At 32.9% G+C, this 20,253-nt stretch overlaps 3 protein-coding genes across 4 annotated transcripts; 2 read left to right on the plus strand and 1 right to left on the minus strand.

Annotated features, from left to right (window-relative positions):
* Positions 1-512: 512 nt before the first annotated feature.
* LOC111901420 (serine/threonine-protein kinase KIPK2) lies at positions 513-4,052 on the plus strand. 2 transcript variants are annotated; one of them, XM_023897267.2, is made up of 3 exons: positions 513-750; positions 1,223-2,568; positions 3,124-4,052. In XM_023897267.2, exons 2-3 carry the CDS (start codon positions 1,475-1,477, stop codon positions 3,902-3,904), a joined length of 1,875 nt encoding a protein of 624 aa, XP_023753035.1. In that variant the 5' UTR covers positions 513-750; positions 1,223-1,474; the 3' UTR covers positions 3,905-4,052. The 2 variants fall into 2 exon arrangements, with proteins under 2 accessions (XP_023753035.1, XP_023753036.1); XM_023897268.2 differs by having other exon boundaries at positions 1,294-2,568.
* A 10,812-nt stretch (positions 4,053-14,864) lies between these two features.
* On the minus strand, positions 14,865-15,904 carry LOC111901509 (uncharacterized). Its single transcript, XM_023897375.2, has 3 exons — positions 15,773-15,904; positions 15,188-15,349; positions 14,865-15,102 (listed from the first exon to the last, which is right to left on the minus strand). The coding sequence occupies exons 2-3, from the start codon at positions 15,344-15,346 to the stop codon at positions 15,055-15,057; spliced, it is 207 nt and encodes a 68-aa protein (XP_023753143.1). The 5' UTR covers positions 15,347-15,349; positions 15,773-15,904; the 3' UTR covers positions 14,865-15,054.
* A 1,775-nt stretch (positions 15,905-17,679) lies between these two features.
* On the plus strand, positions 17,680-19,337 carry LOC111901421 (uncharacterized). The gene is made up of 4 exons (XM_023897269.3): positions 17,680-18,086; positions 18,349-18,459; positions 18,750-18,830; positions 19,050-19,337. The coding sequence occupies exons 1-4, from the start codon at positions 17,826-17,828 to the stop codon at positions 19,131-19,133; spliced, it is 537 nt and encodes a 178-aa protein (XP_023753037.1). The 5' UTR covers positions 17,680-17,825; the 3' UTR covers positions 19,134-19,337.
* The last annotated feature ends 916 nt before the right edge of the window (positions 19,338-20,253 follow it).

Genomic DNA, 20,253 nt, shown 5'->3' on the forward strand with positions numbered 1-20,253 from the left:
GTTGACAAATACATAAATTTATCTACACAACAAAAGACCGCTACTACCATAGTCAGCATCATGTATTTATTTATTTATTTATTTTTTGAAAACCTAGATCCAGACACTCTCCAACTATAATAAATGAAGATTTATTTTGTCACATGTCAATTTCTCGTGAATTTTAACACTTGTTATTTTGTGATATTTTTGAAATAAATAATATCCACATGTCAATTCTTAGGTTTTTCAAATTTTAAAATTAAAAAGCCACATAATATTTATATATTTATATATATAAAGTATTAAATGTTATAAATATGATCTTAAATTGCAATTAATACATTTCTTTATTTTTTATTTCAAAATTTTATTTTAAAAATATTTATTTTTTACACTTTAATATTTAATTTCTTTTTTAATCCACCCATATAATACATTAGTTTTTCATCTAATAAATTTAATAAAAAGTGATGCTTTCACAAATGAGCATAATAAAGAGGACAAGACAGTAACAACATAGGAAATAAGCTTTTTTATGTTATCCGCCAATTTGGAAGAAGGAGCAAACCAACAGTGACACTTCTCGTGATTTTCTTCCATTTAATTTCAATCCTACTGCTCCCTTCCCTCTCTCGTGCCCTAACTTCCTCCTCTTCATCCATCAACCCTACTTCTACTTCTTCTTTTTCTTCAGCCCCAATTCGCTGTTTCAGGCAACCAGTCTTTCATTCCTCCTCCTTGTTACGTGTATACGTTGCAGATTTACCGGTATGTTGTTCGTTTCTCACGATTTTACAATTCATACTGATCCCATGGAATCTATGAGTTTTGATTATTATTTTATATATTAGTTCTTAGATTACACGCCGCATGAAGCTAAAATTACTAGTACGATTTGTCGTTATATTAATCGGAATTACAATAATATGCTCCTGGAATTTTGTAAGAATAGTTCTATATTCGGATTATTATAAGGGAAATAATATATTTATTGTTCCTGATGTTATACGGTAGTTGACAGTATTATATAATATCAAGAAGGATTTTCATCGTTTTTTTTTGTTCAAAATTTTGGTTGGAGGTAGCGATGGGGAGAGTTTGGTACTTTCGTTACAAGTTAAGTTGTTCTGTAAAGTCACCATGAATTGCGCTGGAATCTGCTTTGTTATATACAGAATTCAAACCCTAGTCCCTTAATGATACAAAATGTGTAGTTTTAATTTCAAGTTCATTCTTTTAGGTCTATTCTTCTTTCTTCACACATCAAGTATCTATTTGAGATAAACATCTGAAGTCTGAAAGTTGTGACAGAATCTGAAGCTTTCAAACTGCAAGGGGACAAGGTGTCCGAAGTTACTACAAGACATCTTCATTACAGTATGATCAGAAAAGACCACAAGGATGAGTAATACGCCTCTCTTAATCCCTATATATTTTCAAAATGCTTTGCTAGAAATGGGTTAAGGTACATTTCTACAACACATCTATCAACATGGGAACTTTTCATGCCACACATGAAATCATTGAATTGGAAGAAAATTCAGATTTTAAATCCAGTAAGCATGGGGAGAAGTTCAATATAGAAGATGAAATCAACCGTCTTTTTGAAACAATTAGGGTTTCTGCCAAGACAACAGGTTTAGCACAAGTTCTTAAAGACAAACAGAAGAAATCCATGAAAAGACCAATGCAAGTTGGCCCTTATCAAGCATCAAGAATTGGGATTTCAGAACCTGCTAGTTTAAAACAGGCACTGAGAGGATTAAGCATCTCTCAAGCATCAGAAATGGCAGCCATGAAGAGGTTATCAAAACCAGTAACAGTAACATCTTCAGAGAGCTTTGAAGGCGGACTGGTCAAACAGTCACAGATAGCAGTGGAAGAATCCTTTGTTCCAGAACCTTCTGGAAAGATACCCAAATCTTTACAAAACAGAAACCTTAAACTGAAACTTTCTTCTTTATCCACTCGATCTAGAAAGAAACTCCCTGTGGTAGATGAAATCAAACCAGATTCAATCAAAGAAGTCAAAAGAAGACCTGATTTATTGGTCAATAAACTCGATGACAAATCAAGGTCAAAAGAAAAGGGGGAATTCTCTCAAAGCTCAAAAAGCAGCAGCCTTGGTGAATGCAGCAGTAGTACAAGCTTCAGTTGTGACAGCAACATAAGTAATTTTAGCAGAAATTCATGTCGGCCTCACATGTCAAAAGATTCAAGATGGGAAGCTGTTTTATGTGCTCAAAAACACCATGGAAGCTTGAATCTCAAAAACTTCAAGTTAATCAAGAAAATTGGAGGTGGGGATCTTGGAACTGTTTACCTCACGGAGCTTATCGGGTCACATTGCTTTTTTGCAATGAAAATTGTGGACAATGAGTTGTTGACACTTAGAAAAAAAGCTTCAAGGGCACAAACGGAAAGAGAAATATTACAATTACTTGATCACCCATTTCTCCCTACTTTATTTTCCCAATTTACAACCGATAAATATTCATGTTTAGTCACTGAATATTGTCCCGGAGGCGATTTGCATGTCCTTCGTCAAAAACAGCCCAACAAATGCTTCTCTGAACATGCAGCCAGGTAACAATTTAAGTTACAAATTACTGCATGTTACGTTTTTGATCCCTGATAATAGTTGATTTTATCACTTTTGTTCCCAAAAAAGTTTTATCTTGCAATATTGGTCTTTGTTTGAGGTTTTTGTAATGTTTTTGGTCTATGTTCCAAGTAAAATGACTATATTTGGGACCAAAATTGCAAAAATCAGCTATACTCAAGGACCAAAAACAGTCATTTTACTTTTACATGAATCAACAGTGTTACAAAGAACCTCAAATAAGGACTAAAATTGCAAGAAAAAAACTCATTGGTTCCAAAATTGCAAAAAGCAGCTAAACTCAGGGACCAAAAGTAGTCATTTTGTTTGGAACATGAACCAAAAATGTTACAAGAACCTCAAATAAGGACCAAAATTGCAAGAGAATTTTATTTGGGACCAAAAAATAGCCATTTTACTTGGAACAGGAGCCAAAACATTGTAAAATCCTTAAATAAGGATCAAAAGTGCAAAAATAAGCTATACTTAGGGACCAAAAATGTAATTTACTAAAAATATATTATTTTGTTTTGGTCTAGGTTTTATGTTGCTGAAATCCTCCTTGCTCTAGAGTACCTACACATGCTTGGAATTATATACCGCGACTTAAAACCTGAAAACATTTTAGTACGCGAAGATGGTCACATCATGTTGACCGATTTTGACTTATCTCTAAAATGCGATCCTAATCCAACGGTTGTTATAAATCCATCACATTCCATCAATCCTCCCAAAGACAAAGATTCCTCAAGTTGCATAGGCCACCCGTTTTGTCTTCAACCCTCATGGCAAGTCCCATGTTTCACTCCAAACCTAAAACCCAATCCAACGGTTACAACCGCCACCCCACAGCTAATAGTGGAGCCTCATGGCGCACGATCAAACTCCTTCGTTGGGACCCACGAGTACTTGGCACCCGAGATTATAAAAGGCGAAGGACATGGGAGCCCAGTGGATTGGTGGACTTTTGGGGTTTTATTGTATGAGCTTTTATATGGTAGGACACCTTTTAAGGGGATAGGAGATGATGAGACTTTAGCAAATGTCGTTTCGGAAGATGTTAAGTTTCCTGATTGGCCGATTGTGAGTTTTGAGGTTAAAGATTTGGTTAAAAGTTTGTTGAGAAAGGAGGCAGGGGGTCGGTTGGGGTCGGTTAAAGGGGCGGTTGAGATTAAGGAACATCGGTTTTTTGAGGGTTTGAATTGGGCTTTGATCCGGTGTGGCACGCCACCCGAGATGCCGAAAGTATGTGATGTTAGAGGTGTGAGTGTAAAGAGTTTAGAGAAAGAGTTTATGGGTAGATTTGATGAGATGTTTTAGGGAAAATATGTTTTGGTTTTGGTTGTAACATATGAATAAATATAGGTGTAGATTCTGATTAGGATATGTATAGTGTACATGATGTAATACAAGAAAGATATATTTGTGTATCATTTGAAGAAAAAATTTCTTTGGTCTTTGTTAATAACGGACTTGTCGTACAAATGTTTTGGGATGAGGAAAAGAATAAACAATAAAGGGTAGAGATCATGATGTCGAATCTTTAAATAAAAGAATGGAATTTTGATTTTATGATTTCAAACGTGTGACCAATATAATTATAAGAAAAACAATGAAGGGCTAGAGGTCATCTTAACCGGGAAGTATGGGAAAGAAGGGGCGCTGTTGACTGAAAATGGTCAAAGGTATATAATTCCTAACAAGACCTAGGTGTCTTTAAGTTTCTTTATTTATTTTTTAAAAAGCAGGGAAATCTATTAATAATAGAAAAAAAAAAAAAAAAAAAAAACTAATAAGAAGCTATGAGATACAACAACGAAATACAAGAAGAAAATCACAACATTACGAACGATCTATGCATTCGAGGATTGGATTGCAGCATTGTTCCATCCACTTAAGGCAAGAGGGAGTGAGTGGCCTTTGTCAACCCTCTAACAAGTGTGGCATACACCACCCCGCTTGCTAAATATGTTGAGAAAATTGGTCTTCCATGGCGATGGTCTTCCTAGTTTCTCTCCTCCCTAGTGCACCAAGTGTCATGTCGCACCATCCCTTCAGCCTAAGGGAACCGCTCATTTCCATGATTGAACCCACAAATGTTAATTTATGGTGGTTACACATGACACAAAGAAACACTGTCAAGACCACCTCATGTAGTTTGCTTTGTTTGGAGAAAATTAGAAGAAAGCTTTTATGGGGCGGCCTTCACGAGAAGAATAAAATTTGTTGGGTGGCCTGGGATGTGGTTCTTGGCCCTAAGAATTTGGGAGGGCTTAGCATCGGCTCTTTGTTTGCTATGAATCGTGCTCTCTTGGTTAAATGGTTATGGCGCTATAAAACTCAACCCAACGACTTATGGAGACGGGTGGTACACGGTATTTACAATTAAGGCAGGAAGCCATTTGAAAAATAGGGTAAAAAATCGCTGCCAGGGGATTGGATGAATGTGGTGAATGCCGGGATGGAATTGGAAGGGCTTGGAATTACGTTTTCATCTTTATTCGACATACGCATTGGTGATGGTTCTGATACCTTATTTTGGTATGATGATTGGACCGGTCTAGGCTCTTTGGCTTCGATTTGTCCTCGCCTTATAAATCTTGATAAAAAGAAATCAGCTTTTGTTTCTGAGCGGCTCTGTGGCAATCAACCAAATTGGAAATGGAAAAGGGTGACCATGGATCAAATGGAGGCGGCAGAGTTTATCAAGTTGGAAGACATTATGATGGGGGCTCATACTTCAAGTGGTGCAGATACTTGGACATCCAAGCTGTTGAGTGATGGTTCATTCTATGTTCGCGACCTAAGGCACCTGATCAATTGAAAGGTCACCCGTCCGGTTCAAAATCCAACTGTGTGGATCTCCTTGGTTCCGACAAACGTAATTTGCTTTGTTTGGAGAGCTTGTTTAGATCGAATCCCTACTTCGACGACTTTGACTATGAGAAAAGTAAATATTGCGATCTCGTCTTGTCATTCTTGTAACGATGGGATGGATGAATCTAACCACATACTTGTCAATTGTCTGATCGCCAGAGGTGCGTTGGGTTGAATCCTAAATTGGTGTCAAATTTCTGATCAACAATTCAATTCGGTGGCTGAGTTGGTGGGTTTTGCTGCACAATGGGGGAGGTGTCCTAAGAAAAGAAAGATTTTCATTGCTATCATTTACGGATTTCTTTGGTGCGGTTGGAAAGCTAGGAATGCTAAAGTCTTCGATAAGGTTAGGATGTCTTCGCTAAATTTGGCGGATAGTATAATCACCTTGGTGTTCAATTGGGTAAAATATAGAGGCAAGTTTTGTGCTTGTAATTGGTATGTTTGGAGTTGTAATCCTTTTGACATTTTGTAATTTGTTTTTCTACCCTGTCTTGTTTCTTTAAAGGCTGGTGCTAATATATTTCCGCCATTTCAAAAAAAAAAAAGACCACCTCATGTATTGCTGCTAGACTCTCATGTCAGTGAATTGAAGTTATATAATGTAACATTCGCGATTTGTGACTAAATTTTTTGACATTTTGGTATCTCAATAAATATAAATTAAAGAGCCGTTAAATTAGTGAAACAAGTGTTCATACTACTTATGAAAAAGACAAATAAGATATTTAATATTATTGTTTTTTAAACAGCCACAAAAAATAAAATTAAAAATTAGCAAGAAGCTAGAAAACAATTACAAGAAGTTCACCCATCCCATGTGATATCTATTATTTCTATTAGAATAACACAAGAAAGAAATTCTTTTATCGAATCAACAATGTCATTTTTTTCTAATCTTTCATGTTCCAAACACCACATCATTTAGAAATCTCCACATATACCAAATAGTGGTACATGCTATCGCATCAGCTACCCCTTTTTTTTTTCTTCACATTCGTGACGCGCATTATCAATGAAAATGAACATCTCAAAAATCGTATCGAAATTAGAAGGAACAACATTAATCCATGAGAAAATAGCGTTCCAAGTTCTAGCCGCCACTTCACACCTAAGAAAAAGATGGCCAATTTGTTCCGCTTCAAGTTGACAAATTGGACACAAAATCGATGGAATATCCAAGTTTTTGTTAACTAGATTAATCCGAGTAGGAAGTCTATCCAAGAACACACGTCAAATCAAAATATTTACCTTTCTAGATACAAAAGTATTCCATCTGGTTTCGAGACCCAATGTAGGCAGAACCGTATCCTCAAAATCCATCCCTTAGTTTCTCCAACTGTGAAAGAGCCATATGTACCAATATCCCATAACCATATGTCAACATGATCAGTCAGACTAACATCTTGAATACAATCCAACATATCGGAGAATTGAACCAATTCTTCACCCCTTTGAATGACATGTTGCCAAGACTAGGACCAAACACCGTTAGACCTTATATCCACCACATAACACTCCTTATCCAACTCAAGCTCAAATAATCTAGGAAATATATTTTCCAAAATATCTCCATGCCGTTTATCCTTCCAAAACTTTGTATCAATCCCATTACCAATTTTTCTTTTGATTAAAGAATCCACCACAACCCCTCGTTTTTGGAATCTAGAGATAGAAGTCAAAATACGGGCCCATGGTCCAGCTCCAAGATTATAAGATCTATCAAACCCACCATTCAAACCATACAAATCCTTAATCACTTTCAACCAAATTAGATTGCCATTATTCAAGAATCACCATCGCCCTTTCTGGAGAAGAACTAAGTTAAGAGCACCATAGGCTTCCAATATCAAGACCACCATTTTTTATCAACAATAACCACATCCCATTTCACCCAAGGCATTTTACGATTATCCACATCCCCTCCCAAGAAAAATTGTGTGCGAAAAGCTTCTAAGTCCTTAACAACTCCAACGGGCATAAGAAAAAGTGACATGAAGTAATTATCCAGAGATCCTAGAATTGATTTGAGTAGTATGGAATGACCACCAATAGAGAGAGTCTTCACTTTCCATTTACAAAGTTTTTTCTGAAATAGGTCAATAATGATATGGAGTCCCAAGTAATTAAAAAGGAATTTCCCTGTCCTACAACCAACCACCGAAGCAAAGTCCTCCACCTCTCCACCCGAAACACAAACACCAAATAAATTGGATTTATGCAAATTAATTTTTAGACTCGAAGCCATATAAAAACATTGGAGGACTCGAACAATGTTTACAATATTAGATCATTTCCACTCATCAAGGAAAATCACGTCATCCGCATAGAAGAAACGAGAAGTTCTCATATTACCCTTACCAACCTGAACTCCATAAAAAAGATTAGCCGCTTGCATCCTCTATAGCGACATGTATCCCTTCCATAACCAGAATAACAAGGAACGAAGACTAAGGATCTCCTTGTCTCAATCACTTATGTAATTGAAACTCCTCCGTAGGACTTCCATTAAGCAAGATAGACGACCTAGCAAAAATAAGACAATCACATATCCAACACCACCATTTAGAACCAAAATTCAAAAATTGCATGATTCGATCCATATAAGTCCAAGAACCGTATCATAAGCTTTTTCAAAATCAATCTTCAACAACATCATCTTTTTGTGTTTTTTTATACCACTCCACCAATTCATTAACCATCAAAGGACCATCCAGAATCTGGCAATCTTTAATAAAAGTTGATTGCTCGCAGCTCACCACCATATCTAAGACATTTTCCAAACGCAACGAAAGAATTTTGGATATAATCTTGTATTGTACTCCAGTAAGGTTGATGGGAAGTCAGACACAAGAACCGGGCTATCAATCTTTGGAATCAATGTAATAAAAGAAGAGTTACAACCCGAAGGGATCCTCGAATTCGAGAAAAAATCAATCACAAAAGCTAAAATTTCATCTTTGACCATCTCCTAATAACTCTTTAAAAACGAAAAAGCGAACCCATCGGGACCTGGGGTTATTTTATTTTAAAAGTTTATTTTTCTTGAGATTTTCCTTTACCTAATTGGATAAAATCTTTAGATTTATATTATCTCCTAATATAGATAAAAAAATTTTAATTCTAATTACAAGTCATATTAGATTTATTATAAGTAGGCTAGTTGTCTTTAGGTTTAAACAATTAAATTTGATTAATTAAAAATAAACTGTTTGAAACCCTATTTTTGTTCTTTTTGTGTTTTTGCGGTTGCAATCTACCATTAAATCAGATTCCTTCTAAGAAGGGTAGACCTCATCGTACATAAAATCAACGAGGAGGTTGTTATGGTATCCAACTCTCTCATTACACTACACATTATAGATGCTCTTAACATCATTACTTAAAAAAAGATATTCACATCTTTACTTCAAAATTTGAACTTTAGTGTTTTAACCACATAAAGATCATTAACTTAAAGTGTTTTCAAAATCAAGAGAACACATATTTATCATGTACCAAACTAATGACAAGTAGTTTTTTATAAATAAAAAAAAAAAAACAAAAAAGCAAAAATATATGCACTTTTAAGGTTAATTCTATACATATCGTTGTACCCCAAATTATTTATTATACCTCTCACATATGAGCGATTGAGTCTATATACCTTATATTTGAGATTCTATGTTAGTAAAAGGAGTACGTATAATAACACACACTTTTAATCGGTAGATTTGATTGCCACGGGTCTAAATTTCGATGTTTTTACTTTCAATTTTGTCTTTCATATTTTACACCGCTTTAATATTGAAGATTTTAATCAATCAGATGATTGGTTTGATATTTAATTTTATTTCATTAACTGACTATTAATTTTAATGTTCCAAAAATCGTCTTGAAAATTCCTAAAATCATGTTTGTGGATTTTGGACAATTCATGGTCACGTATTTTAATTTTGAGAAATTAAATATCATCTTATATTTTCTTCCTATATATCTTCCTATCCATATGAAATGATGCTATGTTTTATATTTTGATAAAATTAATTACATTTTTATACACTTGCCATCATTTCCATTAAGTAGGAAGATAATTAGGAAGAAAAGTAAGAGGATAATTAATTTCTCTTTAATTTTAATCTTCTAAAAATCTTCTTGAAAATTCCTAAAATCTCGTTTGTGGATTTTGGACAATTCAGGGTCACGTATTTAGTAAAACTAACTATTTTAGTTGTATATAAATATTCAGCAAAAATAATTTAAAGCTTATAAAATATATATAATTATATAAAAAACATATCTAATTTTTTTTTATTAAACACTACTTGAAATAACTTTTAAAATTAAAATCTTTTATTTTGAACTAAACTAAAAGTTTAACAAAATTTTTGATTTTTAATTTTTTTTTATTTTAAAACTAAAAACTTACAATGATTGCATCCCTGACATGCTAACTAAACTAAAAATTTCTATTGCTGAACAATTTTTTTTTGATATATATATATATATATATATATATATATATATATATATATATATATATATATATATATATATGTTTAATTTTAAAACTAAAAACTAAAAACTTACAAAGATTTCGTTCCAAACACACACCAAATTAGGGGTGAAATTGGTAGGTACCAATTCATTTTTTCACTAAACTGTATACCGTATCAATTATAATTGAGACAAAAAATTTGCTACCATTAGTTCATTACCATACCAAATATAGTTGGTACCAACTTGTTTGACACTCATTAAGTTCGGTTGGTACATGTTGGTTATGATATATACCAACATGTATGGGGATTTTGTGAATGACGATTTTCGTGTTCTTAAGCATTGTGAAACTTCAATAGGGGTTTTGTGAATAAGAGTTTTCTAATAGATGAGATTGAAAATTCAATCCAAAATGATTTTATTAATTTCTATCATGAATTTATAAGTTTAAGCAGTAGAGGTATATTGGACACACCAACATAAGTAAAATTGTAAACTTTACTAATTCAGTAAATGCTAATATTAAAGCTCGTAAATCATAAGCATCAAACATACTAAAATTATAAATATACAATATTATATACAATATATATATATATATATATATATATATATATATATATATATATATATATATATATATATATTGAATTGGTTGGTATGATACTACCATGGTATTGAAATCTTTGTACCACTACGGTACTATCATACCATGACTTTGCGATTGGTATGGTACTACCAACCAAACATGTTGGTTACCAATATTGGTAACATGTTGGTTGGTTTTCCGTGGTATATATTTGTCAGCCCTATACTGAATGTTATGTCACACCCCCGAACCGGAGAAAACGGTGGAAACGTCCGAGGGCTTGTATGACTTCATATTGTAATATCATCACAGTGAATATAATTGAAACAAAGCATGCATCATCATCACACGAGAAATAATACAACAATACAATGTTTACATCATTGTAATTGTTTACATGAGTTACATCCCAAAATATCAATGTTTATAATAGCAACAAAATGCAACAAACTTTCACATGACCTTGATGTCCACCTGCTTAACGGTTTCCTGAGAATACAAGTTATTTTGAAAACGGTCAACGTATATAATGTTGGTGAGTTCATAAGTGTATTTGTATGAAAAGTTTGTATCACTTTGTAAACACCAGAAAATTCGATATTTTTTGTAAAAGAAGTAAATTGTTTGAATGCTTTGTATTAATTCTTGTATTAAAACATGTGTGTTTTTAAAATGTATAAGAGAAGTATTCCAGAAAATCTCATGTTTTCTTTGTAAGTAAAAGGTGATGTATAGTATAAGTTTTTCCCAGAAAATCCGATAATTTCTGCTTGCAAAAGTGTTGTAGTATTAATACCCAAGACCGTAAGTTGGTGTTTGTATAATATTGTAATTGTAGAATTGTTTATGTATTCCGTAAATTTACAGTGGAGTTAATTTCTTTGTGAGTCGCTATAACCACACTTGATAATGTCTGATTCGTCCGTCATAACGTTTTTTTTTTCAGACGCCGACTTGTTTAAGGTAAGATTTGTCACCCTAGACTGGTCTAGTCTAACTGTAGCGAACAACTCAGGTGTGGGGCGTCAACTCCGTATAGATCTATACACAAACTTTCGCTCTCACTCCAGGAGACTCTTGTTATAACTACAGGCTACGGTTGTATACTAGATAGGTGACAAACGAAATGTCTCACAAAAGCCTTAACTGAATTTACACGAATATTGAATTGTACAGTATATATTGTTTCCATGTATGTCTTTAGTTTTCAAGGCCCAACGAGTATGTACGTGAATGTGTGAAGTCAACAACCATGTAGATGGATCACGAAGGCCCAATAAAATGTAATGTATGTTCCAAACCCTACAAATAGGCATGCAAAAACCAGTTTTTTTATGAACCGGACCGGTTCAGAAAACCGGTTCGGTTCAAGTCCAAGTAGTCTAAACCGGTTCACACCCAAACCGGTTCGGTTCCAAACCAGTTCACCCCCAAAAATATCCGAACTTATGTAAACTGGTTCGGTTTATTAGAAACCGGTTCAGAAAAGCGGTTCAAAAAACCGGATCAAAATCGGATCAAAAAACCGGTTCGACGCAAATAAGGTTTTCTAATTTTTTTTTTTGTTTTTGGGCTAATAAGTGGAAAATAGGAATGGGTTCGACGCAAATAAGGTTCAAAACCGGATCAAAATCGGATCAAAAAAACGGTTCAAAACCGGTTTGAAACCGGATCACACGGGCAAAATGGCGAACTGGTTCGGTCTGGAGGTTCGGCTCTTCGAGGGTTCGGTTCATGCCTGAACCGGTTCGGAGGTAAACCGGTTTCCGGTTCACTGACCGGTTCGGTTTGTGAACCGGTTTTTTTGGTCACGTCTACCTTCAAACATGTATATGGGTTACAAAGGCCCAATAAATATGTAATGTATATTCCAGGCCCAATAGGCATGTAAATGGATATTCCAGGCCCAACAAGCATGTAAATGGACCACTAAGGCCCAATAAACATGTAATGTATAATCCATGCCCAATTAAAAGTGTAAATGACGTAATTAATCCGTTTGTTGTTACGTTGGTTGTTTAAGCTTAATTGTTTACCAAAATGACATAAAAGACCCACTTTTTGTAAAAAAATATTTTTGGTCCTTAAAACCGAAATTTACAATTAAGGCATATTTTTGGTAAAAATGACACTTTAGGTCCTTTTTCGACCAAAAGTTTACATTTTTGGGCTTGTTTTAAACGAAATATCATTTCTAGCCCCTTTTTGTTAGAAATAACATTTTCGGCCTCAATTTTATGAAAAGTGACATTCTCGGCCCAATTGTGTATAAATTTATCTTTTTGGCTCAAGTTTAAATAAATTTATATTTAAGCCCTTTTAACCGAAAATATACATTTTTGGCTCAAATTTGTCTAAAATGATAATTTAAATCATAAAAGCCAAAAAATTACAAGTTTAACCCATAAAAACCATGAAGGCCCAATTTGAGGCCCATTTGTAAAAATTTAAACTTTTGACCCTTTTAAAAGCATGAATACCATAAAGACCCATTTTTATTTAAAAATGACTCTTTTAGTCCTCTTAAAAACCGTGAGTTGACAAAAGATCCTCACTTTTTGTTTATTTTGTCCATTTTTTGCCCTTTACACAATTTTTCTTAGTTTCAAACATCCTTAGCATGTTTTAATCCTTTCATCTTCATACTAAGTTGCATTGAGTGTTTTTGTTTACCAATATCACCATTTTTTAGTAGATCTATCGAAATCTATGGAGTTCCAACACATAAACACAACATTTAACATGGTAAAATACACATATACATGCTTAAACACACAGATCTACACAAAGCAACTTGTATTCTCCCCCAAAAAAAAGTAAAACCGAAAATAGGGGGTATGAACTCACCTTGGGGTTTGGATCGGTTTTGATGAAGAGATATGAGAGAGATTTCGGCCCTAGCAAGCTCCCTTGAGTAGATCTCAAACTTATGGGGTTTCTAAGGATCATGGATCATGAAATGAAGTGTTAGGAAAAGTAAGTTTAACATGAACATGAAGTTAAACCTCTTGAGTGGAAGTAGCTTACCAAGATGAGTGTATTTTGGATGAAGTGCTCTTGAACTCACACACTAGCACACATGAATTTTGAAGAGGGAAAAGTGAGAATTTATTGAGAGCTTAAAGAGAATTTTTGTGTATTGAAGTTTGGATGAAGTGTAGAGAATGGAGAGGGGCCGAGGGTAAGAAGAGAAGAAGAAAGAGAGTGGAATGGGTATTGCATGGAGGATTAGGGAACTAATCCTAGAAGTATGTGATGTAATTAGCTTGGAAATCCAATAAATAAAAGTGAGGTGTTATCCTCTAATTAATCCCATAACATTTTCTTTCTTTATATATATATATATATATATATATATATATATATATATATATATATATATATATATATATATATATATATATATATATATATATATATATATATATATATGAAAATGAAGACGGGAGGGAAAGAAATTTGGATATTGGGCTAGTTTTGATAATACTCGAAATTATAAGGCCCATTATGAAAGTTTTCAGCCCTTTGGGCCCATATGACAGTTTACGGCCCAAAAATGATAAAGAAATGGGTTTATGGCCCAATAACGTTCAAGAAAGTTGTTTACGGCCCAATAAGACCCATTAAAATGGTGTGGGACATTTTAGGCCCAATATAACCCAAAATGCTATACATGAATGTGGGTTCAACTAGAGCCCAAATAGGGTTCCTTGGCCCAAAATAACCAAATTAAGAGTTCACTGGCCCATTAAGCTCAATAAGACGATCCAGATCCAAATCAAGTTTGAACCGAGACATTAGGGTTACAAACCCACAGTTGATTGTGTGAAATGTATTGAATTCGATTTTAGACTTCACAGGTAAGTTTTGATTCAAATGATTGTTTTTTGGAATGAACATTTGTACATAACATCAACTTAGATTACAAGTTACAGAAGAGTTTGATTAAACAAAAACAAAATTTTCTAGCCAAAAATGCTACTTGTGACATGTTATTACATTCTATCATACTTTGTAAACTTTTTCAGAAGGTAGTTGCCTTTTAACCTATTTGCACGGCATCTTTTAATGCATCAAATTTATATCGATGATACTTTAATTCAATTGAAATCCAAAATTATGTTTTGCTATCAATGGTTTTTTTATTTTATTTATTTATTTACTTTTAAATACATCGAACAAAATTTGAAAACAGCTTTGTAAATCATAACGTATTTTTCGCAACTTTGCATAATAAATCATATATTCAAAATCTGGTAAATAACCCAGCATTTCTCACTAATTTAGTAGACTTTAATCTACACAGGCACACTACTACTATGATAAGATATAGACTGCAATTCAAAATATGCAAATCCATTCACTCAATTTGCAATTTACATAAATACATTATTTTCCAAATATTATCAGAGCACCCAACAACACATTACAATACTCACATAACGACGAATTCTGGTTAACATTTAACTGATAACCAAAACCATATAAACTTAGAACAATAAAACATAAAGATAAAATCACATATTCAATCTTTCCTTCCGATTCCATGAGACATGTTATAGATACCACGTCCCTGTTAAAGTACCCAAATCATCTGTTAAGTATGGAGCAACTGTTGAAGTTGATTTCAAGGAGAAAAAGAAGGGTTAAGAACATACAATGAGGTAGAGGGAAGAACCCGCTAATGCAAGAGGAATAGCAACTGAGGTAATCTTGTCCATTGGACCTTTCAGGTATGTGTGTTTCTGGATGCTTTGATACATTTTTTGCTTCTCAATCAGCTTTTCTCGTGGCCTAAAAGGTGGCTCTTCTACCATTTCCTGTTCATTCAACATTAACTAATTGAGCTCTCTCGCTTTGATTTGAAGTTGTTAAATGTTAATTTAGAAGAAAGATTGATGGATATAGCAACGAAAATTAAGAAAATCGTCTGAATGGATTAAATAGCATGTTAAACTGCTGAAAGTGTTAAAAATTGCTGCTTTCAGGTGAAGAAGGGGAACGTATGTAAGAACCCTAAAACATTTCAGGTATATCGACGGAAATCTGTAGCAAAAATCGAAAAGAACAGACAATTTAAAAAATCGGCATATGAGTTGAGTGGTGTGATTAAACTAAATTCAAATAGGAGATTGAAAATCGTAGGTAACAAACATTAATGTAGGTAATCGGAAAGTACATGGCTATTAGAGTATCATGAAGCTATAGAAATTACATTGAAGTTAACTTAGAAGGAGACTTACGTGAGTATTGAAAGAGTACAGGTGTTCGCGCAGACGCAGAAATGGAGAATTGACAAGCGAGATAAAACAGGGGGAGACGAAGATTCGAGAATGGTAAAGAAACTGCAATCACAGTGGGCCGTTTGGGCTTCTGTGTTAGGTTTGTTGGGCTTAGATTTTGGTATCCTTTTGTATTTTATATATATATTTTAAATAAATTCAAAAGCTTCATGCCTTCCTAACTTTCTACATATAAATAGATTTTAGGAATTATTTTATTGAAATAAATGTCTTATTATTTTATATAATTTATAGATAAATGCTACGCCTAAATTTTATTCATAAAAAAATATGAATTAATGGTAAAAATGACGATTTGACAAAAAAAAATTGGTTTAACGGTTTCATTGCAGACATAGACGCATTAAAGTCTCATTATTTACCATGATTTACGAATAAGTTTCAAACTAAATATTGTTTACGAAAAAACATGAATTACCGGTAAAAATGATGATTTGACAATTTTCTCGCTATAACACACATTTTACCAATTTTATTGCTGACCTAGGCGTCTAGTCATTAAATGAACTGATGAAATGAATATATGTTGAATTATATAATATTATGTCTAGCGTAAAACTTAATATCCCGTTACATTGTATTTTTATTGAAATATAAATGCATCAAACTAAGACTACAATAATTATATAAACTAGCAACAACTTTATCATTTTTTAAGTTTATAAGAAATTTCAAATTCTCTAACTATATTTAATGTAACCCAACATATCCATCTTATCGGCTTATTTCCCTCTCTTTTTTCCCAATGTAACACCCATGTTCGATTATAGTTTAGTTTTTATTCTCTTAGGCTAAAGAGGGAGTTTTTGGAAAAACTTTGTGCCACAACGTGGAGCAAGGATGCCCACGGAGTGGCATTGAATAAGTGGCACGCATAATTTATTGAGCCACCACGGCGTGGCCAAAGAAAGTCATGACGTGACAATTGATCAGGCCCACGTCCATGACCCTTTTAGGGTTCTTTTCGTATTTAAGTCTCTCTAACTCGGTTCTAGGGTTCATTTCTCAACCTTTATCCCCCTCGACCTCAGAAAACCATAATCATTTTCCTCTTTGTGGTTTTGGCTTATTAGAAAATCATAGCAACAATGTAAGTAAAAATAAAAATAAATTAAAAGCTAGAGACCAAATATACAGATTATTCCAAACTACATAATAACATAAGTAAATTATTCCAAACTACATAACGATTTTACATAATTTACTCTAAAAGAAAAAAAAAAAAAAAAGTGGCCATGTAGATACAATATCATCATTTTAATCAATATCTGTATAATAATAATAATGTATTTAAATATGCAAAGGACATATTATTACCCGGCAATAGTTTTTGAATTTATATTCTCAAAGTGACAATGACATCGACGGAATTCCACTATTAAAAAAGCTTACACCCCACATTGTCTTTTCTTTTTATTTAGAAGAAGATTTGACCATACTCCCTCTTCATGCAAAGTGCAAACCGTATTTTCTTCATATGATTAGAAAATATGTTAGGGTATTAAGTAGAATATAAAGATAAAGATTGTCATTTTGACATAAATAAATACAATAATAAGTTTATGAGCCTTAACACGTAAGGTTTTAACTACTTTAACATATTAGTATTAAATTAATCAAAAGGTTATTGGATTAGGATGTAACTTTGATATCGAAATTTTACAATCGTCGTATAAGTTATAATACAATCACTTTTAAAATTTTGAATACTCGAATTACAAAATGAGAATGACATATATATGTCCCCATATCTCCATTAACAAATAAAAAGATAAATAACCATGATGTGGTTTCTCCCTTTTGTATTATAAAATACGTAATTAGTTGGACATTTTTTGGCTTTCCACCTCATATTTGTTGTCAAGAAAGCTAGTCTCTTACTATATTTGGTGGCCTTTTTTTCAAAACCCAACATAGATTGAGCATCTCTAAGCCAAGCAAAAGAGACCCATCATCCCTACATAAGAAAAGAGCGTCCATTATTGTTGAAAAAATGGCATGCATACCTTCACAATTGCCATTGGATCAACAGCAATCATCTCAAAAGATGATTCGCATGAAGAGCTTGGGACTAAGGGCAAGTCAGGATAACCCATTAATCGACTGTGATGATGAGCTTTCCAAATCAGCCTTGTTTGCTTTTCGTGCTAAAGAAGAAGAGATCACAAAGAAGAAGATGGAAGTCAAGGAGAGAGTTCAAGCTCAACTAAGTCGCGTTGAACAAGAAACCAAAAAGTTGGCTGAAATTCGCAATGTAAGTAAAACTTTTCCATGTAATTAATAATGAAAATAGTATGTGGTTAATTATTAGTCTTCTCATGCCACTATTCTAAGATGGTAACTTCTAATCATTTAAATAAGTTTTGTTGTAAACTGTTGGTTTTTTTTTTTTTTTTTTTTTTTTTTTTTTTTTTTTTTTTTTTAAATATGCATCGGATTTTAGTTTCTGAATTTTTGTATAAGATTAATATTGTAATTATTGTTTGGATTAATAAATATGAAAATTCTTATGGTAGGATCTTGAATCCCTAGATGATCCAAGTTGGAAGGAAGGAGCAAATGTAAGAAAGAAGGTTGACTTGGTCAATAAAGAACTAAAGTCGTTAGGACAAAATTGTCTTAAAAAGGTGAGATGTTATAATTATTGTATATCTTTTATTTTTATTTGATATACATCTTTTTTAGAATATTATTGTTTAGTTACGGCAGTTATTATAGTTAGACCTGATAATTTTTACGAGCACTAAATATAGCCGAATCACTCATACACATGAATCATATATTTGATAAACTGCATAAGTTTATTTATAAGATCCAGTGGGATGAGGGTTTACTTAAAAGGTGAGACGTTATAATTATTTTATATCTTTTATTCTTCTGGTTTTATTCAGTGAAATGTGATGTGAATGATTTGCAGGAAAAAGAATATAAAGAAGCAGTTGAGGCATTCAACGAGAAAAACAAGGAGAAAGCTCAGCTAGTTACCAGATTAATGGAGGTGATTTTACTTTGTTTTATTATTTTTATTCTAAGTAATCCTTTTTTTTTTGTTCCCGCTAATGTCTTGTTAGGAGCGGGTTCTTTTTATATATTCGTGGTTTCCAAAAAAAAACTAAATAATCCTTTTAACTTTATTAAAACAGTAATTAAGTATATATATTTCATGATATAATTATGTCCCTGATTAACAAGATATGTTTTATATTAAATTTTGCAGCTTATTACTGAAAGTGAAATGGCGAGGATGAAGAAACTTGAAGAGATAAACAAGAAATTGAATCCTTTGCCAAAACATAATTGATAATATATAAAACAGTTGTATTTAATTAATATTTCACCATAACATTATTATAAAAATGTTAAATGACTGCTTAAATTGTAAGACAACTTAAGGAGGGAAAGTGTTTGTGCTTAGGGCCGGGGTTTAAGGTTGCATATGTAAAACAACCATTTACATATCTCGTCTCGTCATATGTTTGGTTTAATTTGAAATTTCTAATTTTTATGTTGTTGTGTTTAATGGTTCTGAGATTTAAAAAAGAGTTTTATATATGATGGAAGACACGTGTTTAAAAACGTTACAGAGTAATCCTTATTGGTTAATTTTTTTTTAAACGACAAATATATTAAACTACTTCTAAATTATTTCACATATGTCTACAATCAGACTTAAACCCTCGACCTCAATGTGGAAGGACAACATCGAATACCGCTGGACTAGAAACTCTTTGTCCTTATTGGTTAACTAATTTTAAAGTTATTTATTATGTCAGATCAATAAAAAACTATTTTTAGCACCTTTTGTAATGCTTTTTTATAATATTTTATATACGTATTATGTCACTAATAGATATTTTTTGGGTGGTGGTGGGTGGAATTTTAAATTTTAGTCATAAAAAATCAGATTTCCATATATAGACATGTTTTCCGCGAAGGCAAGCTCCGAAGGCTTTGCAGTATCCACTGTAGCTCCGCGGAATGGCAAAATCATAACTAAATCAGGGGTATTTATGAAAAAAAAATCAATGAATAGTTCCACAGAGCTGTTAACGAGGTACGCAGAAGCACCTCCGTGGCTATACCCCAAGGGTGGTCTATACCCCATGTTTTAAGTCAAATGTGTTATAGCCCAATAACCTTAATAATAGTCAAGTCAAAGATCCAAAAACTATAAACAAAGAAAACAAAGAATATCCTACTTTTCGGTTTAATCAATCGTATTTTACATATTATATCATTTTATATGCTTGTGCATAAAAAAGATATTACAATGAATAATGACTCATCTAATAACAACTTGAAAGTATCATAGCATGTGCAATTTATAAATGACTAAGGTTGGTTTAGTTTTACATCAAACTTTTGTTCACACATCATAACACAAAACACTCCTCCATACAAATTAGAACTAATAAAAGAAA

Source organism: Lactuca sativa, chromosome 2 (genome assembly GCF_002870075.4).
Source record: "Lactuca sativa cultivar Salinas chromosome 2, Lsat_Salinas_v11, whole genome shotgun sequence".
NCBI classification, from domain to species: domain Eukaryota; kingdom Viridiplantae; phylum Streptophyta; class Magnoliopsida; order Asterales; family Asteraceae; genus Lactuca; species Lactuca sativa.

What these genes read in the sequence shown, in the direction of transcription:
- LOC111901421 (XM_023897269.3), top strand. Translation starts at nt 17,826, where the DNA reads ATGGCATGCATACCTTCACAATTGCCATTGGATCAACAGCAATCATCT. An exon ending in AGTTGGCTGAAATTCGCAAT is followed by an intron (nt 18,087 to 18,348) that starts GTAAGTAAAACT and finishes TTCTTATGGTAG; the next exon opens with GATCTTGAATCCCTAGATGA. An exon ending in GACAAAATTGTCTTAAAAAG is followed by an intron (nt 18,460 to 18,749) that starts GTGAGATGTTAT and finishes AATGATTTGCAG; the next exon opens with GAAAAAGAATATAAAGAAGC.
- LOC111901420 (XM_023897267.2), top strand. Translation starts at nt 1,475, where the DNA reads ATGGGAACTTTTCATGCCACACATGAAATCATTGAATTGGAAGAAAAT. An exon ending in TTCTCTGAACATGCAGCCAG is followed by an intron (nt 2,569 to 3,123) that starts GTAACAATTTAA and finishes GTTTTGGTCTAG; the next exon opens with GTTTTATGTTGCTGAAATCC.
- LOC111901509 (XM_023897375.2), bottom strand. Translation starts at nt 15,346, where the DNA reads ATGGTAGAAGAGCCACCTTTTAGGCCACGAGAAAAGCTGATTGAGAAG. An exon ending in GTTCTTCCCTCTACCTCATT is followed by an intron (nt 15,103 to 15,187) that starts GTATGTTCTTAA and finishes GTACTTTAACAG; the next exon opens with GGACGTGGTATCTATAACAT.